Consider the following 24,718-nt stretch of genomic DNA (forward strand, 5'->3'; position numbering starts at 1 on the left):
CTTGGAAGGGTCTCCTTTATTTGGGACTTGGTATGACTATGCATTTTGCATTGTTCTCTTCTCTGCCTTTGTACATGTGGTTCCTCTGCCCGAGTTATTCTTTCTTTCACTTTTTTTGCCTTTTGCCTTGTTAACCACTACCCATCTTCAGTATGAGCTCAGCGATCATATACTCTGAGAAGCCTTTTCTGACCCCCATTCCGGCTTAGGTACCCCTCCTATGGGACTGTTTGACTTATCTCTGATTACTGTGTTGTAATCTCTTTAACTCTGTGTCTCTGCCATTAATAAGCTTGTCAAGGGCAGGGGCTTAGTTTATGTCTGCCAGCCTCAGCACAGTGCCTGGCACATACGTACGGATTCTCAATACGTATCTGTTGGATGAATGGATACTCTGCAGTACCTCATATTTAATACTGATTTCCTAATATCACAATGTTGCCCTCTTATTCTCTATCTAGTGTGTTTTTAATTGTTGACTTTATTAACTTGTTAGATAAACAAATTGCTTTAACATGTTTTGATCACATTTTGAAATAATTTTTTAAATGTTGGCATCTTTCAGATTCATTTAGAATGTTGAATTTCCCACTGTATCATTTGAGCTGGCTGGAATAAATAGCATTTCATGCTTATGTTTTTCAAAACAATTAAAAGGCTTTTTTCTTCCTTCTTTTGGTTATTAAAGGTCTTACCAAGCCAAAGTTCGCCAAGGAGCGTTAGCCTGTTTTCTTTCTACTATAAAATCAATAGAAAAAAAAGTTCTTTACGGCTACTGGTCAGCCTTTGTTCCTGATACACCTGAGCTTGGAAGCCCACAGTCTGTGTCCTTGATGACTCTTACGTTAAAAGATCCTTCTCCAAAGGTAAGAGCATTTAAATTCTAAGTGTTATAACAAGGAAGAAAATCTTTACAAGTCTTTGTTGTTTTCTCTGCCCCATCTGATCTTATCTGAACAAGGCTCTTATTAATACCGACCCAAGTCCTGACTTGAGAACCACTAAATGGGCAGGAGGATAGGAAATGGGCTTATGTGAATATCAGGTAGAGGGAGATCACACTGAGCTCACCTCCTGCCCCAGGGCTTGCTTGAAGCATGAGCACACTGAGTTATTGCTTCAGTGTCCTCTTTGAGCTGCGCCGAAGCAGCTGTGCTTCTCTCTCTTTTATGAAAATGTTGATTGCCATGGTGTTTATAATAGAAAGAAATTAAAAATGGCTTTAATACTCACTGGAATATCATGGTATATAATGGTTATGAAAGATGTATAAGGCTTAGGGAAATGCTGATGATGCTTTATGAAAGTATAGGATATAGAATTATATGATCCCAACAGTGGGTTTTTTTCTTCAACTTTTCCATATTTTTCAAGTCACATGTAATAAATAGTAATACATATTTTAATGAGAAAAACTTATGTTTAGAAAAGAAGGAAAAGTAACTTGGCAGTCATGGATAGCTACAGCAAGGTAACTATGGCTGATCAAATATTTACCTCTTCTTGGATATGTTAGCTCTTTTCCAGAAGTTAGCTTTTTACCCAAATAAGGAAAACAGTCTGCTGTTTAGATTCCTCTTACAATAATGAACATTAAAAAGTCATGCTACATGGCATCTGGTATCCTCAGGTAATTAACCTACCCTCTCAAAATGAATAGTTTTGTTAGGCCAATAGTATTATTTTCTGGTTTTAAGATGTTTCCCTTAAAAGTAAGGAGGACTAGCAATCCATCATACATTGAAACTCCCTTTGATCATCTCCTTGACTAGCTAATTACTATATAAGAAAACTTCTAAATGACCCTTCAACACTTTTACAAGGTGAAGAAAAATAAACTAGCCTCTATTATGCACACAAAAAAATGCCTTGTATGGTATTTCAAATACCCAATATACTAAATAGTTAAACCAGTAGAAATTTTTCAGATTGACTGAATCATCAGCAAATGAGAACCTGAAAAATGGTGGTGGCAAATAAATAAATAATGAGGCCATTCTAGTAATTGGAAGGAAAACTGCTATGAAGGTTGAAAATATATATATATATATATACGTATTTATGTTTTTGAAGACCCTCCAGCTGAGGGGAGCTGCCATAAGTAGCCAAGGAGATGGAGATGAAAGTAGATTGAAATAATTTTCATGATGTATATATCTTTGTATTTTTCAAACATTTACATTTGAATTTCCATGAGAAATTTTACTTACTGCAAAGTGGTCCTCCTTGATTTGGGTACTTCTTACATATGTTCTTGCTGTTTAATTTCAGTAATGCAAGAGACATGATGAGTGAAAAAAAATATAGAACTCCCTTCTGGAGAAGCCCTAGGCCTAGCACGAAAGCCACACAAAGGTCCTGGAGAAAGGGAAGACCAGTCATCATTCTTATACAGGTTTTTTAAAAGATCAAAGTAATGATTAAAATTCATGAGTTCAGTGTAATGGCAAGCGAAATGAATATACTCAGATTTTTTAGCAGATACTAGGTTTAGAAGGGTGTAAATAAGGGTCATGGTAATTGTCCACAACGGGTCTTGGAGCGCACCACTGCAAACTGTGCATAGTGTAATTAATTGTGAACCAATGCCCATGTTAGAAAAAAGTGTTTGGGTAGATGATGTCAGTGAGAGAGGCTTTTTAGAAAGACTTCTAGAAAGTTACGTGCAAAAATTAAAAGTACTAGTTCATGACTTCCCTGGCAGTCCAGTGGTTAAGACCCTGTGCTTCAACTGCGGGGGGCCGCGGGTTCAATCCCTGGTTGGGGAACTAAGATCCCACATGCCACAAGAAATGGCCAGAAAAAAAGTACTAGTTCATGTCATTGGAATAGAACAGCATTCTGGATTAATCAGAGCTAGGTTAAAAGATGCAGCCATGTGTAAAAGCTGAGTGGTCATCTCAGGTGCTTATTGAGTATAGAGTTGGATAGTATAGACTGAAGTTTGTCTTAGCAGGATGAAACATGACAAAACAAAAATAGTGTCTCTTCTCCTTGAAATACACAGTAATGATGGTTTTGAGTTCATGGCAGCTCTTATATGACCTATGGTAGATTCAATTGGAAGCACAATTGTCACTGATATACTGAGAAATTTTCCATAGAGAAATGGACAGAAGGAAACATGATTGGACTACTCCATTCAGAACACCAACAATGACAGGGATTACTCTCAGGAAACTGGAATGTAAGATGCTAGAATGGTTCAATGAGAAGGAGAAAACTTAGAAATTTCCTCTAGGATTTGGCAGTGTGATGGTACTTGGGAAATTGTCACGTGTTTACATGCTGGAAATGTGCTTCAGAAATGCTACTAGTAACAATATGACTAATTTAAGAATTTCTTCTATATGATTCCCTCAGGTGTTACAAAAGTAGATTATGTATATATATCAACAAGACGTGACCTAAGGGACAAACTGTAGGGCATACCTTCCTCTTGGTACCTTTAGAATTATCCTGATTTTCACATTCCACGATGATTATTTGTTTCTCTTTTAGAGAGCTATGAAATGTGGAAACAAATCAAAATCTAGATAGTAGATAGCATAACTAGGAAAGAGAATAAAGAGTTGAAACTTTTAACTGTCACAGAATGGTAGGTAATCAGGTTTCCTCTTTTATGGTCAGTTAAGAACAGGTGACCTTTGCTTGGAGGTCTCTAAATCTAGAGACCTTGACACAGTATGCACATGCCTCCACCTAAAAGGCACCCAACTTTGGGGGTGTGCTCAAATGAAATTAACCCTGAACATATGTGAAGAATGATCAGGACTTGGACAAAGACAAGCACAGCCAGGTGCCCTGCATTGAAACCTCAGTGGTAGCCATTCCCAGCAGTGACGACTTCATCACTCTCCCAGAAATATGCTGAGACTGAACATACATAAAAAAAGAAAAAATAAGGATTGACTGAGCTACCTCAGCAAAAATTTCTACTATATCCTTAAATAGCAAAAAAGGAAAAGTGCTTTCTTGTTTCATTACCTTTGAACAAGGCGTCGTGCCCAAGGAGGTAAAACTACCCTCTAGTGAAACTGAGTGCACTGATGTTTATAGGATTAAAAAGGCTTTCATCTACCAATGTAAATATTCAGACAATAAAAACTTAACAAAATGAGCTCTCTGGAGAGCTGCACCTCTTATGGTTTGCTTGTACATCAGTACTTTCTGCTGGAAGTGCTGATTAGAATGGTAAACAGTATTAAATATTGATATAAAAATAAATGAAGCAGAACTTGAACCTGATTCAGGGTCATGAATAGCATTTTTATAACAACAAAGGTATATTAAACTGTGTTTAAAGGAAATAAATCAGCACTATGAGAAGTAAAATTCGATATAGTATCGTATTTCCATATAGATTTTATACCTCGATGGTAAAAAATGACTAATTTCAGTGACATTCTTTTGTTTTCATCTGTGATAGTTATGAATGCTTTTTCCCACTTTGGGTACCAAAGTTAATTGAGCTGAAAAATTTTTACTTTTGAGTATTAGTTTATTTCTTTCTACAACTTGGCTTTTAATTTTATTTGGTTTGTGAGCTGTTGAAATTGTAATTTTTAATTATGTTCTAAAGAAATGGAGGTTTAGCATAACATCCGCCTTTTTCGGTTAAGACCAGCCAGCGATCTAATCAGAGGTTGGCAGTCTATGGCCTGTGGGCCCAGTCTGGCCAACTACCAGTTTTTGTATGACCTATGATCTAAGAATGGTTTTTACGCTTTCAAAAACATTTTTTTAATCAAAAGAATAATATTTTTTGACATGTAAAATTTATATGAAATTCAGATGTCACTGTCCATAAGTAAAATTTTATTTGAACACAGTCACATTTATTTCTTTGTACAGTGTCTGTGCTCCCATAGCAGAGTTGAGTGGTCGCAACAAAGACTCTGTGGGCTGCGAAGTCTAGACTATAAAGTTTGTGCTCCTGGCGCTTTATGGAAGAGGGTTGCTAACACCTCATCTGAGTTCTTGGACCAGCTGACTTGTGCACGATCTCTCTCTGTGTCTCTCTCACACACACTTTCCTAATACATTGTCAACTTCCTGCCTTCCTTAAGTGATTATGCTTAATTCCAAAGACTCGTACTACTATACTACAAATTTGTTCTCAAAGCAATAAATCTTTAGTTTTTTGTTTATGATTCCATTCTACAAAAAACATGCAGAAATGATTTATTTCTTGGTAATTTGGAGATAACAGTTGAAGATTTTCTGGAAAACCTTTTTCACACCAAACTCAGATATGCTTCATATTGAGTAGATACTTAGATTAGATCCTAGAATTATAATGTTGATTCCTTGCTTTTTAAATATCTGACTGAAAGGTTTAATTGACATTTTGGGGTGAGCTGACCAAAGAGGGTACAGTATTATTTCATATTAGTAGTCCTGCATTTATCACCTACATTCCATTTTGGTTAAATTGGCTTTCTTTTCCTTTCTTTTTTTCTTTTCTGAGTTTTAATACTGCAGAATCATCAGAATACCAATTACAAGTAATCTTTTAACCATATAAAGAAAATCTTAATGCAGTGGCACTATTCCTGATAGATACAGCCGTCCATTGATAAAGGTGCACGTTTTCCTTTCTATCCATAAAGTTATATTTAATAGTATTCCCTTGAGTATCAAAGATTTTATTGCAGATTTTATTTTCTGTACCTAAGAATATTTCTGAAAGCTGGGTCACTAATGGTGCCTGCCAAGCTGAGTATGCACAAAGTTTCTAGTATCCTATATAATTAATATTGAGCACTCATGGATGCTTTAGGTTGGAACGTAAAGCAGAAGGTCCTCAGGAACTTTGATATGAAACAGACCCTAGATGCATGTAGTTTTTCCTGCCCACAGGCAGTTTGCTTTTCTCTTTTCATTTGGCTCTATGCTTTAATAAACTAGGCTTCTCATCTTTAAGTTATTTTCATGCTTGTGACATCAGGTTTTTATACTGTGGTGCAGCTTAGGCTTATTCCTTACAGTAGCAAACCCTAACAGCCATGTGATTTGAGGCTCTGTTGGTTTTTTGAAGTGTGGGGGTGGGGCAGCGCTCAGGTGGCTTAGTTCACGGCTGCTCTTAGGGCCTGATGGATAATCACATTGCCTTTATTCCTCTAATTAAAGGGATCCTAAATACTTTGAAAATGAAAAACATATATATAGGAAGAAGGGGATTCGACTCTTGAGTTCTAACTGATGTGCATCATCCTGAAATTTCAGACGCGTGCCTGTGCTCTGCAAGTTTTATCTGCCATCTTGGAAGGCTCAAAGCAGTTTCTTTCTGTTGCTGAAGATACCAGTGACCACAGAAGGGCTTTCACTCCCTTTTCTGTAATGATCGCTTCTAGCATTAAAGAGTTGCACAGATGTCTTTTGTTAGCTTTGGTGGCTGAATCATCCTCACAGACCCTTACTCAGATAATTAAGGTAAATGTGCCAAGTTATTGGTGAGTTAACAAAGGCAGTTTCTCTCATTTTGCATGTTTATATTGCCCAAAAGTGAATTGACTTAAGAATATAACTAAGTAGTAATTTTATTAAAGATATCCTGTTTGAAAGTCTGTTCCTACTTGTCTGATCATACCTACAATCTCTGTATGTCCGCATAAATGTTTTACTAAAAATACTGCTTTATCTTTAGTATTAAGTTGGACCAATGAGAATACAAGTGCTATTCCCCCTGAAAAAAAAAAAAAAAAAAAAGAAAAGGACTGATTTTTAAATAAGTATAAAGACTTTTTAAATTAAAGGCTCTAAAATTTTGTCTCTTTGCTGTGACTATATCGGGCCCACTGATGAGCTCTTCTTTGTGTTTTGCAGTGCCTTGCAAACTTAGTATCAAATTCACCTTATAACCGTCTGAAACTCAGCCTGCTGACCAAAGTCTGGAACCAGATAAAGCCTTATATCCGCCACAAAGGTTGGTGGTAGTTTGAAACTGATTGCTTCTTTATATCAATCAGATCTAGATCATTAGTTTAAAAAAATAGAGCATTTTTATAGCTCTAAGATATCTCTGCTTATTCTCCTCAAATTTTGGGAGGAATCAACTATTGCTAGAACCCCACTTTTGACCCCTAAAGCCCCAGTGGACACCACTGGAAAGAAGTGACCTGGAGAATTAACTGTAAAGTTTAATGCCTCTTCAGTGCATCAGTGCAGTGACCAGAGTATCCCTTTAGAATTGAGACGGAGCAAAATCCCAGAGGGTCCCACCCTAGTATGTAATAGTTCATATCCTTTAGATATAAGTAGAGGACGGATGGACAGTCAGATAGACAGACAGTATCCTCATTTTAGAAGGAAGAAGTGGAATATAAAACCTAACTTCTTTAACGTTATCTCCTTTGGAGTTCAGATAGATTTTCAGAACCTCAAATCTTCACTAACTACAGTCTTATTTCTTATTTCCTGACTTACTTCTACATATAATATATATGTGTTGCCTTTAGAAGATTTGTTTTTCTTTTGTTTGCAAGCTTCAGGATCAGACCACATTCTGTTGAGTTCTTAGTCAGAATTGTACAACTTGAAGGAGGCACGGATGTTTTTGTGCCATCCTGGGAGAGGTTCTGGACCCAGTGTCAGCCTGCAGCTCACACCCATTTTTGCCATCGCATAGCCATGACCTCTGAACCCTAATTTCCTCCCAACAGGAAGATCTATGCCTACCTCATAAGATTTTTATGAGGCTTAAATGAGATAATGATATGTAAACAAAGTCCAATTCATCCCTTTTACCAATGTGTAAAAGGGGACCCAGGAAGGTAAATCTTGCCTTAAGATTTGCTTATCACTTTAGTTGCAGAAGTTAAGATTAAGACAGCCCAAGTCTTCCGGCTCAGTCCCCTGCTCATTCCACTGCACTAGCTTTTCTTCATCTGCGAACTGAGGGGAGTGGACCATGTCTCAAAGGCCCCTTTCGAGTGTGTGACTTTGTCCTCCAGCAACCTTTTATTATTAAAATGTTCAAACCCACAGAAAATCTGTACTGTTGTACAGTGAGCACCTGTTACCTCTGCCTAGACTTAACAGTTGTTAACACTGTCATATTTGTTTTCTCTCTTTCTCTACATATATGTATCAGTGTGTATATGTGTACGTGTGTTTGTTTATATGCATATTTTGGTCTATGTGTACATATTTATATAGACTTTTTTCCCTTGAATCATTTGAAGGTAAATTACAGACATATTTCACCCTAAATACCACAGTATGTATCTCCCCAAAATAAAGACAATCTCCTAAAAAGCACAATACCATTCTCACACCTAAGAAAATTACATTGATTCCATAGTATTATCTAATGTCTAGTCCACATTCAGATTATGTGTCCCCAAAAGTCTTTTATAGCTTTTTTTAAAAAACCTGGGTTCATTCAAGGTTCATGCATGATATTTAGTTTTTATGTCACTTTAGCCTTTTTAACTTTTTTGTTTTGTTTTGTTTTGTTTGTTTTTTTTGCGGTACGCGAGCCTCACTGCTGCAGCCTCTCCTGTTGCGGAGCACAGGCTCCGGACACGCAGGCTCAGCGGCCATGGCTCACGGGCCCAGCCGCTCCACGGAATGTGGGATCTTCCCGGACCAGGGCACAAAGCCGTGTCCCCTGCATCTGCAGGTGGACTCTCAACCACTGCGCCACCAGGGAAGCCCTTAACTTTTTTTTTAGTTGAAGTATAGTTGGCATTATGTTCAGGTGAACATAATGATTCAACATTTAAATACATCACAAGTGATCACCACGATAAGTCTAGTAGCTAGCCATCTCTCACAATACAAAATTATTATAGTATTATTGACTATATTCCTTATGTTGTATATTATATCCCTGTGACTTAATTATTTTATAACTGGAAGTTTGTAACCTCTTAATCCCTTTCACCTATTTCATACATCCCCTAACCTCCTCTGGCAACCACCAATTTGCTCTCTGTATCTGTAAGTCTGTTTCTGTTTTGTTTGTTCATTTGTTTTGTTTTTTTAGATTCCACGTATAAGTGAGATTATGCAGTATTTGTCTCTGTCTGACTTATTTAACTTAGCATAATACCCTCTAGTTCCATCCATGTTGTTGCAAATGGCAAGATTTCGGGGTTTTTTTGTTTGTTTTTTGTTTTTTTTTTATTTTTGGCTGCATTGGGTCTTCATTGCTGCATGCGGGCTTTCTCTAGTTGCGGTGCCCTGGCTTCTCATTGCAGTGGCTTCTCTTGTTATGGAGCACAGGCTCTAGGCCCATGGCTTCAGGAATGGTGGCACACAGGCTCAGTAGTTGTGGCTCATGGGCCCTAGAGCACAGGTTCAGTAGTTGTGGTGCACAGGCTTAGTTGCTCTGAAACATGTGGGATCTTCCCGGACCAGGGCTTGAACCCGTGACCCGTGCATTGACAGGCGGATTCTTAACCACTGCGCCACCAGGGAAGTCCTTTTTTTTTATGGCTGAGTAGTATTCCATTATATACATATGCCACATCTTTTTTATCCACTTAGGTTGGGCATTTAGGTTGTTTCCATATCTTGGCTATTGTAAATAATGCTGCAGTGAACATTGGGGTGCATATATCAAATCAGTGTTTTTGTTTTCTTAGAGTGAATACCCAGAAGTGGAATTGCTAGATCGTATTGCTAGTTCTGTTTTTAATTTTTGAGGCACCTCCTTACTGTTTTCCATGGTGGCTGCACCAATTTACATTCCTGCCAACAGTACACGAGGGTTCCCTTTTCTTCACATCCTTGCCAACACTTGTTTCTTGTCTTTTTGATGACAGCCGTTATGACAGATGTGAGGTGATATCTCATTGTGCTTTTGATTTCCCTGATGATTGTTGGTGATTAGTAATGTTGAGTATCTTCTCATGTTTTTCTTGGCCATTTGTATGTCTTCTTTGGAGAAAGGGCTCTCTGACCATTTTTTAATGGGATTGGTTTTTTTTGTTACAGAGTTGTATGGTTTCCTTTTTAAGAAATATATATATATACACGTGGATATATCATTGGCAAATATCTTCTCCCATTAAGTAGGTTGCCTTTTCATTTTATTAAAGATTTCTTCCACTGCATAAAAGCTTATTAGTTTGATGTAATCCCACTTACTTATTTTTGCTTTTGTTTCCCTTGCCTGAGGAGACAAATCCAAAAAAATACTTCTAAGACTGTCATCAAAGAGTGTACTACCTATGTTTTCTTCTAGGTGTTTTATGGTTTCAGGTCTTACGTTTAAGTCTTAAACCCATTTTTAATTTGTTTTTGTATATGATACAAGAAAATGGTCCAGTTTCACTCCTTTGCATGTAGCTCTCCAGGTTTCCCAACACCATTTATTGAAGATGCTGTCTTTTCTCCATTGCATATTTTTGCTGCCATTGTCATAGATAAATTGACCATATAAGTGTGGGTTTACTTCTGAGCTCTCTATTCTGTTTTGATTACTGCAGTGTTGTAGTATAGTTTGAAATCAGGGCATGTGATATCTCCAGCTTTATTCTTTTTTCTCAAGATTGCTTTGGCTATTTAGGGTCTTTGGTGGTTCCCTACAAGTTTTAGGATTATTGGTTCTAGTTCTGTGAAAAATGCCATGGGTATTTTGATGGTGAGTGCATTGAACCTGTAGATTGCTTTGGGTAGTAAGGGCATTTTAACAATATTGATTCTTCCAGTCCGTAAGCATGGTATATATATCTTTCCATTTATTTGTGTTGTCTTCAGTTTCTTTCATCAATGTCTTATAGTTTTCAGAATACAGGTCTTTCACCTTCTTGGCTAAATTTATTCTTAGGTATTTTATTTTTTTGATGCAATTGTAAATGGCATTGTTTTCTTAATTTCTTTCTCTGATGGATTGTTATTAGTGAATAGAAATGCAACAGATTTCTGTATATTAATTTTATGCAACTTTACTGAATTCATTTTATTAGTTCTAATAGTTTTTTGGTGGAGTCTTTAGGGTTTTCTATATATAGTATCATGTCATCAGTGACAGTTTTGCTTCTTCCTTTCCAATTTGGATGCCTTTTATTTCTTTTCCTAGTCTGATTGCTGTGTCTAGGACTTCCAATACTACATTGAATAGAAGTGGCAAGAGTGGGCATCCTTGTCTTGTTCCTGACCTTAGAGGAAATGCTTTCAGCTTTTCACTGTTGAGTATGTTAGCTGTGGGTTTGTCATATATGGCCTTTATTATGTTGAGGTATGTTCCCTCTATATCCACTTTGTTGAGAGGTTTTAGCATAAAGGGATGTTGAATTTTGTCAGAAGCTTTTTCTGCATCTATTGAGATGATATATAATTTTTACTGTTCATATTGTTAATGTAGTGTATCAGGTTGATTGATCTGCAGATACTGAATCATCCCTGAGGTAAATCCCATTTGATCATGATGTATGATCCTTTTAATGTATTGCTGACTTTGGTTTGCTAATATTTTGTTGAGGATTTTTGCATCTGTGTTCATCAGGGGTATTGGCCTGTAATTTTCTTTCTTTGTAGTATCTTTGTCTGGTTTTGCTGTCAGGGTAATGCTGGCCTGGTAGAATGAATTTGGAAATTGAATTCTCTTCAGTTTTTTTGAATAGTGTGAGAACAGTTGATATTAAGTCTTCTTTAAATGTTTGGTAGAATTCATCTGTGAAGCCATCTGGTCCTGGACTTTTGTTTTGGGGGAGTTTTTTTGATAACTGATTTAATTTCATTAATTGGTCTGTTTCAGTAATTGGTCTGTTCAGATTTTCTATTTCTTTCTGATTCAGTCTTGGAAAGATGGTATGTTTTTATTTTTTTTTATTTTATTATTATTTTTTTTTTGCGGTATGCGGGCCTCTCACGGTTGTGGCCTCTCCCATTGCGGAGCACAGGCTCCGGATGCACAGGCTCAGCGGCAATGGCTCACGGGCCCAGCCGCTCCGCGGCATGTGGGATCCTCCCGGACCGGGGCACGAACCCGCGTCCCCTGCATCGGCAGGCGGACTCTCAACCACTGCGCCACCAGGGAAGCCCAGATGGTATGTTTTTAGAAATTTATCCATTTCTTCTAGGTTGTCCAATTTGTTGTTATATAACTGTTTATAGTAATCTCTTATGATCTTTTTATACTTCTGTGGTGTTGGTTGTATCTCCTCTTTCATTTCTGATTTTATTGATATGGGCCCTCTATTTTTCTTGATGAGTCTGGCTGAAGATTTATCAATTCTGTTTATCTTTTCAGAGAACCAACTTTAGTTTCATTGATTTTTTTTTTTTTTTTTTTTTTTTAGTATCTATTTCATCTATTTCCACTCTGATCCTTATTTTCTCCTTTGAGTTTTGTTTTTCTTTTCTTAGGTTCCTTTAGGTATGAGGTTAGATTGTTTATTTGAGGTTTTTCTTGTTTCCTGCAGTAGGCCCTATTGCTACAAACTTCCCTCTAAGAACTGCCTTTGTTGTGCCCTACAGATTCTGAAACACTGTGTTTCCATTTTCATTTGTCTCAATGTATTTTTTTATTTCCTCTTTGATTTTTTTTCAGTGACCTATTGGTTGTTTAGTAGCATGTTGTTTAGACTCCACTTGTTTGTGTTTTTTCCAGTTTTTTATCTTATAGTTGATTTCTAGTCTCATAGAATTTTGGTCTGAAAAGATGCTGGATATGATTTTAGTCTTCCTAAATTTATCGAGACTTGTTTTGTGGCCTAACGTGATCTATCCTGGAGAATGTTCCACGTGCACTTGAAAAGAATGTGTATCCTGCTGGTTTGGGGTGGAATGTTCTCTCTATATATATCTATTAAGTCAGGGTAGTATAATGTGTCCTTTAAGGCCAATGTTTCCTTAAACACATTGTTTCCTTCTGTATGGCTGATCTATCCATTGATAGAAGTGGGGTGTTAAAGTCCTTACTATTGTTATATTACTGTCAGTGTCAGTATCTCCTCATGTCTGTTAATATTTGCTTTATGTATTTACCTGTTCCTATGTGGGGTGCACATACATTTACAAGTGTTTAATCTTCTTGTTGGATTGATCTCTTTATCGTTATGTGATGCACTTTTTTGTCTTTTGTTACAGTCTTCGATTTAAAGTCTATTTTTTTTAACATCTTTATTGGAGTATAATTGCTTTACAATGTTGTGTTAGTTTCTGCTGTATAACAAAGTGAATCAGCTATATGTATACATATATCCCCATATCTCCTCCCTCTTGTGTCTCTCTCCTAGCCTCCCTATCCCACCCCTCTAGCTGGTCACAAAGCACCGAGCTGATCTCCGTGTGCTATGCAGCTGCTTCTCATTAGCTATCTATTTTTCATTTGATAGTGTTTATATGTCAGTGCTCCTCTCTCACTTCGTCCCAGCTTACCCTTCCCCCTCCCCGTGTCCTCTCTACGTCTGCGTCTTTATTCCTGTCCTGCCCCTAGGTTCATTAGAACCTTTTTTTTTTTTTAGATTCCATATATATGCGTTAGCATACGGTATTTGTTCTTCTCTTTCTGACTTAACTTCACTCTGTATGACAGACTCTAGGTCCATCCACCTCACTACAGATAACTCAGTTTCGTTTCTTTTTATGGCTGAGTAATATTCCATTGTATATATGTACCACATCTTCTTTATCCATTCATCTGTCGATGGACACTTAGGTTGCTTCCATGTCCTGGCTATTGTAAATAGTGCCACAGTGAACATTGTGGTACATGTAAAGTCTGTTTTGTCTGATATAAATATTACTACCCCAGCTTTCTTTTCATTTGCATGGAATATCTTTTTCCATCCTCTCACTTTCAATTTCTGTGTGTCTTTAAATCTGAAGTGAGTCTCTTGTAGGTAGCATATATATGGGTCTTGCTTTTTTATCCATTCAGCCACCTTATGTCTTTTGATTGGAGCATTTAGTCCATTTTCATTTAAAGTAACTTTTGATGGTTATGTACTTACTGCCTTTTTGTTAATTGTTTTCTGGTTATTTTTGTTGTTTTTCTCTGTTCCTTTCCTCTTCTCTTGCTCTCTTGTGATTTAACGACTTTCTTGAGTGTTATGTTTGTACAGTAAGTCCCCTACATATGAACAAGTTCCGTTCTGAGAACACGTTCGTAAGTCCAATTTGATCATAAGTCAAACAGTTAGCCTGGGTACACAACTGACACAATTGGCTATATAGTACTGTACTGTAATAGTTTTATAATATTAATACATAAAAAACAAACACAAAAAATGAAACATTTTTAATCTTACAGTACTTTGAAAAGTACAGTAGTACAGTATAATGGCTGGCCTGCAGGGGCTGGCATCGAGTGAACAGGCAAGAAGAGTTACTGACTGGAGGAGGGAGTGGAGGTGGGAGATGGTAGAGCTGAAGGATTGTCAGCTAGGAGATGGAGGGCAAGCTGCTATTTTACTCACACCTGACATTGATGGAACGCATGTTTGCATCTTTGAAAGTTCACAGTTTGAAGGTTCATATGTAGGGGACTTAGTGTATTCCTTTCTCTTTGTTTTTTGAGTTTATCTAGTATTGTTTTATGATTTGTGGTTACCATGAGGTTATTATATAACAACCTGGTATACAGCAGTCTATTTTAAGTTAATGGTCGCTTATGTTTGAGCACATTCTAAAAGCACTACATATTTACTCCCTACCCCCATGTTTTATGTTTTTGATGTCATCTTTAACATCTTTCTGTTTTGTGTATCTCTTAACTAATTGTAGATATATAGGATTTTACTACTTTTGTGTTTTAACCTTCATAGTACTTATATAGGTGGTTGATCCACTACTTTTACTATATGTTTGCCTTTATAGTGAGATTTTTTTTTCTTTCATAATTTTTTAAAATAAATTTACTTATTTATTTTTGGCTGTGTTGGGTCTTCGTTTCTGTGCGAGGGCTTTCTCCAGTTGCGGAGAGCGGGGGCCACTCTTCATCACGGTGCGCGGGCCTCTCACTGTCACGGCCTCTCCCGTTGCGGAGCACAGGCTCCAGACGCGCAGGCTCAGCAGTTGTGGCTCACAGGCTTAGTTGCTCCGCGGCATGTGGGATCTTCCCGGAGCAGGGCTCGAACCCGTGTCCCCTGCATTGGCAGGTGGACTCTCAACCACTGCGCCACCAGGGAAGCCCTCTTTCATAATTTTTATACTTCTACTTACAGTTTTGTGTTTTCTGTTTAAAGAGGTCCCTTTAACATTTCTTGTTAGATCAGTTTAGTTGTGATGAACTGCTTTAGTTTTTGCTTGTCTGGGAAACTCTTTATCTCTCCTTCAGTTCTGAATGAGAGCCTTGCCAGAGGGAATATTCTTGGTTGTAAGGGTTTTTCTTCCTTTCAGTACTTTGAATATCTTGTGCCACTCCCTTCTGGTATGTAAAGTTTCTGCTGAAAAGTCAGCTGATCATCTTCTGGGGCTCCTCCATATGTAACTAGTTGTTTTTCTCCTGCTGCTTTTAAGATTCTCTATTTAACTTTTTTTTAAAATAAATTTATTTAGTTAGTTAGTTAGTTTTGGCTATGTTGGGTCTTTGTTGCTGTGCACGGGCTTTCTCTAGTTGCAGTGAGTGGGGGCTCCTCTTCGTTGCGGTGCGCAGGCTTCTCATTGCTGTGGCTTCTCGTTGCAGAGCACAGGCTCTAGGCATGCAGGCTTCAGTGGTTGTGGCACATGGGCTCAGTAGTTGTGGCTTGTGGGCTCTAGAGCGCAGGCTCAGTAGTTGTGGCACATGAGCTTAGTTGCTCTGTGGCATGTGGGATCTACTTGGGCCAGGGCTCGAACTCGTGTCCCTTGCATTGACAGGCAGATTCTTAACCACTGTGCCACCAGGGAAGCCCTCTATTTAGCTTTTGACTTTAATTATAATATGTCTTGGTGTGGGTCTTTTGGGGGTTCATCTTGTTTGGGACTTTTTGTGATTTCTGGACTTGGATGTATGTTTCCTTTGCCAGGTTCAGAAAGTTTTCAGCCATTATTTCTTCAAAGAGATTTTCTGTCCCTGTCCCTCTCTCTTCTCCTTCTGGGACCCCAATAATGTGAATGTTAGTACACTTGATGTTGTCATAGAGGTCGCTTAAACTATCCTCATTTTTCTTGTTGCTTTTTGCTTTTCCATTTGGATGATTTTCATTAGCCTGTCTTCCAGATTGCTGATCTGTTCTGTATCATCTAATCTGCATTTGGTTTCCTCTAGTGTATTTCTCATTTTTGTTATTTTATTCAGCTCTGATTGGTTCTTTTTTACATTTTCTGTCTCTTTGTAGAAGTTCTCGCTGTGTCCTTCCATTCTTCTCCTGAGTTCAGAGAGCATTTTTATGACCATTAGTTTGAACACTTTATGTGGAAGATTGCTTATCTCCATTGCATTTAGTTCTTTTCCTGAGGTTTAGTCCTGTTCTTTCATTTGGGACATATTTCTTTGTCTCCTCATTTTGCCTAACCCTCTGTTTGTTTCTATGTATTAGGTAGATCAGCTACATTTCCTGTTCTTGATAGAGTGGCTAAGTATAGAAGGTGTCCTGTGAGGCCCAGTAGTATGGTCCCCCCTGGTCACCAGAGCTAGGTGCTCCAGGAGTGTCTCCTGTGTGGGTTTCATGTGCCCTTTTGTTGAGGCTGGACCATGCTCTCTGCAGGTGTGCTAGGGGGTGGGGTTGGTTCCCAGTGCAGCTGGCTGTAATTGGGGACTGCATTAGATTAGCACTAGCTGGGTGGAATCCACAGGTGAACCCAGGGTGGGTTGAGTGATGCTAGTAAATAAGATGGGGAGAGTTAGAACTGGTGACCACCTGGGAATTCCTTGGCAGTCCAGTGGTTAGGACTCAGTGCTTTCACTGCTGTGGCCTGGGTTGGATCCTTGGTCAGAGAAGTGAGATCCTGCAAGCTGTGTGGTGCAGCCAAAAAAAAAAAAAAAACTGGTGACTGCCAGTGCCTGGACACCTAGGTAGAAAGGGAGACAAAGAAAAAAAATTTTTAAGTGGCACTTGCCAGCTCCTCAGTACCTCTTGGTGACCCGCCTTAATATTAGTCAATGAGTCTATTAGTCAATGAATCTCCTTCCCATATGATCAGGCACTTTTCAAACTGCTGTCTGTGTGCCAGGACCTGGAGTGAGTGAGTTTTTGTGCACAGCCTTTTAGAGTGGATTCTCTGCAGCCCTCTGGTTTCCAAAGCCAGACATTATGGGGGTTCATCTTCCTGATGCATGTCCCCTGGGCTGGGGAGCCCAATGTGGGGTTCAGAGCCGACCTCTGAGGCTGTGAAATCCCTCCTGTCTGTGGTCCACAGCACTGGTAGGTCCCTGCCAGACCGTGTCTCTGCCCCTCCTACTTGTCTCAATGTGGCTTTTTTTTTCCTTTTATCTCTAGTTATGGAAAATCTTCTCTGCTAGTCTTTCAGGTCATTCTCAGAGATAGTTGCTGTCTATGCAGTTGTAATTTTCCTGTCCGTGGGAGGAGAGAGCCCAGCATCTTCCTACTGTGCCATCTTGTCCTGCCTCCTCACTTTAGTCTTTTTGACTCTAGTAGTCTGTGGCCCTTTTTCTTTCTTTTATGACACTGATTTTGGAAGGGTCCAAGCCAATTGTCTTATAGTATGTCGTATAGTCTCAGTTTTTTATTTTTTTATTTTTTTGCGGTACGCGGGCCTCTCGCTGTTGTGGCCTCTCCCGTTGCGGAGCACAGGCTCTGGACGCGCAGGCTCAGCAGCCATGGCTCACGGGCCAAGCCGCTCCGCGGCATGTGGGATCTTCCCGGACCGGGGCACGAACCCATGTCCCCTGCATCGGCAGGCGGACTCTCAACCACTGCGCCACCAGGGAAGCCCTACTCTCAGTTTGTTGGGTATTTTCTTTACAGTGTTAACTTACACTTCTGTCCCATAAACTGGAAGTTAGGTCTAGAGGTTTAATTAGATTCAGGTTAAACAAAGAAGCCATAATTCTTAATTGCCTGCGGGGATAGTTATGATCCTTATGGTAACCGTTCCTGTGGTGATAGTTTCTTTTTGATTCCTCTGACAGATGTTAATGTTCGTGTGTCCAGTCTCACACTATTGGGGGCCATAGTGTCCACTCACGCACCTCTACCTGAAGTCCAGCTACTTTTACAACAGCCCTGTTCTTCTGGACTCAGCAATAGCAATGCAGCCACTCCTCACGTCAGTCCTCCTGCTTGGTGGAAGAAAGCCCCTTCAGGACCCTTTCTGGAAGAGGCCGCACTTAGCTCACCAAAGGCGTCTTCAGAGCCCTGCTGGCTCATCCGACTCTGCATTTCCATTGTTGTTCTGCCCAAGGAAGATGCCTGTTCAGGTAGCGATGCTGGCTCCACAGGAGGAAGCACCTATGAGCCATTCCCCTTGCGACTGGAGGCCTTACAGGTAGGAGGTTTCATTTCCTCCTCTCTGAAATGGAAGTCATCATTCTTTCTTCATGGGGTGATTACTTCCTGAGGAGTAGGCCTGTGAAAAGAAGGTCAAACCAAGCCGTGTGTCATTGGTGTTGGCGGGAGTTGTGTGTGAATTCACACTTCAGGTGTGAATGCTTTGTTTGTTGTTTTGTTTGGGGGGAGTAGGTGGGGGGGGGATTGGTTGTAAAGCATCACATTCGTCCCCTTTTGTTGCAAGCTATTTTAGTCACCTCAGGTATTATATGGCAGGTCAGTATAAGATTATATAATAATTCTGAAAGCAGTTGTAGAGTTAATCTTTGATTTCTGCATCTGAAAGTTAAATAAATGTTTAATTTTCTATAAACTTCTCTTTGGTATTATATCTGCTTAGAGCCAACAAAGTAGTTGCTCCTTCAGAGGAAGAAAACCACCCTAGATTAAAGTATTTGTTTTTCTGTAATATTTTAAAAATATTAAAGTATTTGTTTTTTCTGTACACCCTAGATTAAAGTATTTGTTTTTTGGTCCTAGGGTCTGCTAATTATCTGGTTAATATTGAACATGTCCTTTAACCTCTTTAACCTTTAACTTTTTCAGTCTTAGTTTCTTCAGCTGAAATACTCAATAAATGCCTACCAGTAGATAAACTGTTCCCAGGCTTAAGTGTGATAATATTGATGATCTAAATGAAACACATTTTGTAAATTATAAAGCACCATACTATTTTATGATATACTTAATTGAAGATTATGGTGGTTCTTCATTTCATTAACATCAGATTTCAGCCCCTTTTTGAGTGTGAGTGATTTCTGAAATATTGAAACACTTCTGGATATTGCAGTCCTGCATTCGGGTCTTGGGGTTAATCCCCGGTTTTCTTTTCAGGTGTTGGCTCATCTGGCAAGGGGCTACTTTTCAATGACTCAGGTCTACTTGATGGAGCTTGGAGAGGTGATTTGCAAGTGCCTGGGGGAGGCAGATCCGTCTGTCCAGCTTCATGGAGCAAAGGTAATTTTCATTAAAAGCCCTGTGCTTCAGGGAGCACAGCTTGGTGCTCTGTGGTGACCGAGATGGGTGGATGGGGGTGGGTGGGAGGGGTAACCAGGAGAGAAGAGATACATGGATACATATAGATGATTTGCTTCGTTGTACAGTGGAAACTGACACAACATTGTACAGCAGCTATACCCCGATTTTAAAGAAGAAAAAAAAAGCTGTGTGCTTTTTTCTTCTCTTCCTTTTATGTTCTTCCCTCTGCTGCATGTCCATCAATTCTGAGTTTCTTTAGGAGGTTTCAGGTAGGGAAGGGATATCAATACATTCCTCTATTTTCAGCTCTACATGTAAACCCAAAGAATTGATTTGGTAATAAATGAACAATATATACTTGGTGATTTTGCTCCTGGAAAGAATGCCTCTAAGATAGCAGTTACTGAGAAAAGAAAGAAAATCAGTTGGAAATTACTTTTCCCCTTGATTTGAGGTAATCTCCAAACTGAAGTGGCTTTTTACCTCCATGGTTCTAATATTCATCTCTGATAATCTATTTCTTTTATCTTGGCAGCTTCTGGAAGAACTGGGTACAGGCTTAATACAACAGTATAAACCAGATTCTTCCATAGCACCTGATCAGAGAGTGCCACTCACCTTGGTAAGTAAATGTATATTCATGGTTTTCTCTTTTCTTAGTGCTTCAGTCAGTTTTATTTTGAGGCTCAGTGATAAAGTGACATAGAGAGTATGGTTTCTTCCAATATCAGAAATTATGGTTTATAGTCTAGGATGAATAGGTTTTATTTGCATTTCAGTTTATTTGCAATTTAGTGTGTGGTAAGATTATGTGTAACATACAGCCAGCAATGGAAGAACCAGTTTTTTGGGGGGTTTTTTCCCCACAAAACCTACTTTGGTTGCACAGTGTGCCCAAGAGACAGACTAGAATGGTGGGAAGAGCCCAAGATTTGGAATCAGAAGGCATGGGATTAAACCACTTAATGAATATGTGACTCTGAGCGTAGTTTCTTTGTTGTAAAGAGGAGTAAAAGTCCTTAACTCATTGGACTTGTGGAAGATTGAATGAGATGTGAAGACTCTGGCAAATAGTAGATGCTCAGTGAGTCTTAATTCCCTTAGCCCCTCCCTGCCAGGCCCCTCCCCCTTATTCCCGTTCATTTCTGTGGTCTGAGCTTGTGTGTGTTGCCCCACATTGTGCCAGTCATTCTTTGGAGGAGGAACATGTGAGCCGATAAAAAAACCCTTCTACTTAGTGCCAAAAACCAAATCAGCTCAACATTAGGGATGTTTCCTCCCTCTGCCCTCATCCTGCCTATTCTTTTTCTCTTCACAATTTCCATCACCCTAGATGGAATGCTAGAATTAAGAATGTCTAGCTTGGGCTTCCCTGGTGGCACAGTGGTTAAGAATCTTCCTGCCAATGCAGGGGACACAGGTTCGAGCCTTGGTCCGGGAAGATCCCACATGCTGCGGAACAACTAAGCCCATGCGCCACAACTACTGAGCCTGCACTCTAGAGCCCGTGAGCCACTACTGCTGAGCCCGTGCACCACAACTACTGAAGCCCACGCGCCTAGAGCCCGTGCTCCGCAACAAGAGAAGCCACCACGAGACGCCCCCACTCGCCACAACTAGAGAAAGCCCGTGTGCAGCAATGAAGACCCAATGCAGCCAAAAATAAATAAATTTCAAAAAAAGAATGTCTAGCTCTAGTCCCTTCCCTAGACTGCCACTAAAACTGAAATGTTACTGTTTGCAGGGAGTTGAGTTGTGCTTTGCCATCAGACAGACCTGGCTTTAATCCAGACTTCTCCCCTTGTTCCAAGTGACTTTGAGCAAGACTTTTTTTTTCTTTTTTTTTTAATAAATTTATTTATTTTTATTTTTGGCTGCGTCGGGTCTTTGTTGCTGCACACAGGCTTTCTCTAGTTGCGCTGAGCAGGGGCTACTCTTTATTGTGGTGCACAGGCTTCTCATAGCAGTGGCTTCTCTTGTTGCAGAGCACGGGCTCTAGGCCCGCAGGTTCAGTAATCGTGGCTCGCAGCCTCTAGAGCACAGGCTCGGTAGTTGTGGCGCACGGACTTAGTTGTTCCGCGGCATGTGGGATCCTCCCAGACCAGGGCTCGAACCCGTGTCTCCTGCGTTAGCAGGCGGATTCTTAACCACTGTGCCACCAGGGAAGCCCTGAGCAAGGCTCTTAACTGTTCGTACTGAAGTGTTGTTTCATATGTAAAAAAGAGATATACTTTCTGTATTACTGATCTGTTGAGTGATAAATTATCCTAAACACTTTGCAGCTTAAAACCATATCCTACATTTATTCTCTCACATAGTTTCTGTGGACCAGGAATTGAGGGCAGCTTACCTGATGGTTCTGGCTCAGGTCTCATGAGGCTGCGGCCAGGGTGCTGGCAGGGACTGCAGTCACAGCCGAATTTGACGGGGGTTGGAGGAGCTCCTTCCGAGGTGGCCCGGTCACTCACATACCTTGCAAGTTAGTGCTGGCTGATGGCAGATCTCACTGAGTTCCTTCCCATGAGGACCTCTCCAGAGGGCTGCTCAAGTGTGCTCCTGACAAGGCAGCTGGCCTCCCTTATAGCAAATGAATCGAGAGTGAGCAAAACAGAGCTGTAGGATTTTTATAACCTAGTTTCAGAAGTTCTGCACTGTCATTCCCACAATACCCCATTAGTTACACAGGTCAGCCTTAGTCAGTGTGGGAGGGGATGGCCTCCTGAACATGAGGAGGTGAGAATCATTGTGGGCCATCTTGGAGGCTGGCCACCACACCTGTCCACATTCTTCTGGTTTGGGGCAGGAGGACCCAGATTGGGTGTCCAGGAGCTAGGATTGTGGGGTGAAAGAATTGGTGTGTGAGTGCATGGCAAAACTGAGGACTAAGTCCACGAGGCAGGAAATGGAGACACCAAATCCCCAGACAGATTTGCACGTGGGGCATGAAATCCCAGGGTTTTTATAAAGCATGGGAAGGAGGCTGTTAAAGATACTCTGCAGAGGCCTACCTTGAGGGGCATTGAAGTGAGAAAATTCTTCAAAGTGCTGACAACAGAGCCTGTTGTTCAATTTAAGAATCTCCACTGTAAACCCGGCACTGTGCTAGGGACTTTACACAGTCTTACATTTTATTATCACACAAACTCTTCCAAGTAGATCTCTTTGTCCTGTTTTACTGAAGAGGAACCAAAGCTTAGACCGGTTCAGTGACTTGCCTGAGGCTGCGGAGACAGGAAGCAGAAGCTGAAGGGCTAACTCCACCCCAGCTCCTGCTCTGGATCCCGTGCTCCTTGCACTCGGGCACATGGCCTCTGGGCTGCTCTGGGACTCCCGACCCTTGTGCCCTCGAGGTTTGAAAGAGCCCTGGCTGGGTGTCATTTGATCTGATTCTCGACCAGCTCTGCTGCCCACTAGCAAGTTACGTTCTCTCTCTCTGCCTCAGTTTCCTGGTGTGAAAATGGAGATAAGGATATATTCTTCATTTAGTTGGGCTGAAGATTAAAATGAGTAGATATGTGTAAAACACTTAGAACAATGCCTGGCATCTGGGAAGCTCTCTGAAAAACAGCTGCTGCTGCTGTTACTGCTATCCTCATCTTCATCTTCCTCCCCATTATTATCATCACTCCTGCTGCCTGACTGTACCAGACTGTAGTTTCCTAATGAATGAAATGGAAGCATTTAATGAGTTGTTTTCTAAAGTTCCTTTCATTGCTGTGGAAGAAGTACTAGTAAAAGTATTTATAGTAAAGCTACTACGTTAAGGAGAAACTTTCCATCCCTGTGGTTGCTAGTGGTAGTCTTAGCATCGAACTGGTTGCACTGTTGTCTCCTGGGCTGCAGTTGTAACTGTGCCTCTGTTCCAGGTGGTGATGTTCTGGACTGTGATGCTGAACGGTCCTTTACCCAGAGCCCTGCAGAATTCAGAGCATCCGACTCTGCAGGCGAGCGCCTGTGATGCCCTGTCTTCCATCTTGCCGGAAGCCTTCAGCAATCTGCTGGTAACCTTAGGGGTGTTTTATCATCTTTAATTTGTGACTCTGAGCACGAGAGCTTGAGTTTGATTTTAACTGCTTTTCATTTTGAACCAGTATTCAGCATTATCTCTGAGGAAAAGGTGCATGTTCTATTTGAGTGTAGGGTGAGGGCAGTGGGGAGCAGCACTGAAATCTTAATGTCTCAGAGGAGCTTTTACTCCCTGTGCTTAGAAGGCAGGGAGAGAGAAGTGAAAGCAGAGGCTTTGAAGTCAGATTTCAGACAGATTTCAAATCCAAAAGTTAGAAAATCCTAGCTCTTTGGATTCAAATCCTAACTGGTTTAAATCTCAGCTCTTCTAACTTCTAGCTCTTTGGTTATCTTAACTTCTCTAAAAGTTAGTTTTATCACCTATAAAATGTAAATGACGTGAGTAGTAATATGAAGCATGTGAAAATGCATAGCTTGGTGCCCAACACACATAGTGGTCAGACTGCTACTTCCTTTAATCCTTAATGGCATTTGCATCCATTCTTATTTATGTAAATTAGTTTTTGTAAGGAAGGCAGCTTGACTAAAGTAGGAGAATAAAATGACCTGACTCACGATGGTAGAGGTTAAATGTAATCACGATGCTGTGTGTACCCCTGCCCCGAGTGGGTACTCAGATGATAATTGGATCTGAGTTGAACCTTTGTTCTCTGCCAAGTTGGCCTCAAGGGCTCAGTTGTGGTCAACTCCTGAATGTGGATTCAACATAGGTGTGTCACAGTCACTTGTGGAAGGCATCGGCTCATGGCTGTTTCATTCGCACTTTTCCTTGGCCAACCTTTCTCATTGCAGAGTGACAGGCAGATCCTGTGCATCACCATGCTGCTGGGGCTGAACGACAGCAAGAACCGTTTAGTGAAAGCTGCGACCTCTCGGGCCCTTGGGGTCTACGTGCTTTTTCCTTGTCTCAGACAGGTCAGAGTGAGCCCGTGTAGCTCCACTGCGCCTCTTTGCAGTCCATTTTCTTACTCTCTTTGGTGGATGTAGAGCTCCTGAGTTGGACAGTAAAGGAAATTGCTTTGTAATCTGGTTTCCTTAATTGCTACTAAAATATGCTACTGCCTGTAGTTCATTTGTTTTTAACTATTTTGCGCACTGGCCAGGACCCTAGAGCAGTAAATATTTAAATCAATGGATAACTGGAAAAAATGAAATGGGACATTACCATACAATACTAATAATTTAGAAAGCTAATAGAGTTTTCACTAAGAAGGAAATAAATTTCTCCTTCACTCGTACTTGTGACCTTTATCTCTCTGAGAAGTGTGCAAGTGAACAGGATGTGTTTTGGAAATGTGTTTCGGAAATGTGTTTCATTGTCCATA

At 40.2% G+C, this 24,718-nt stretch overlaps 1 protein-coding gene across 4 annotated transcripts in view; it reads left to right on the forward strand.

Annotated features, from left to right (window-relative positions):
* The window catches only part of HEATR6 (HEAT repeat containing 6), a 60,986-nt gene that overhangs the window by 12,021 nt on the left and 24,247 nt on the right, over nucleotides 1–24,718 (forward strand). For all 4 annotated transcript variants that reach the window (XM_060081616.1, XM_060081615.1, XM_060081613.1 and 1 more), the window contains exons 9-16: nucleotides 689–866; nucleotides 6,229–6,435; nucleotides 6,829–6,928; nucleotides 17,972–18,327; nucleotides 19,224–19,346; nucleotides 19,903–19,989; nucleotides 23,234–23,368; nucleotides 24,186–24,308. In XM_060081616.1, the coding sequence (XP_059937599.1) occupies nucleotides 689–866; nucleotides 6,229–6,435; nucleotides 6,829–6,928; nucleotides 17,972–18,327; nucleotides 19,224–19,346; nucleotides 19,903–19,989; nucleotides 23,234–23,368; nucleotides 24,186–24,308 (1,309 nt within the window). The remainder of the gene's footprint in view (nucleotides 1–688; nucleotides 867–6,228; nucleotides 6,436–6,828; nucleotides 6,929–17,971; nucleotides 18,328–19,223; nucleotides 19,347–19,902; nucleotides 19,990–23,233; nucleotides 23,369–24,185; nucleotides 24,309–24,718) is intronic.

The sequence above is a fragment of the Mesoplodon densirostris genome, chromosome 18 (assembly GCF_025265405.1).
Source record: "Mesoplodon densirostris isolate mMesDen1 chromosome 18, mMesDen1 primary haplotype, whole genome shotgun sequence".
Classification (NCBI taxonomy): Eukaryota; Metazoa; Chordata; class Mammalia; order Artiodactyla; family Ziphiidae; genus Mesoplodon; species Mesoplodon densirostris.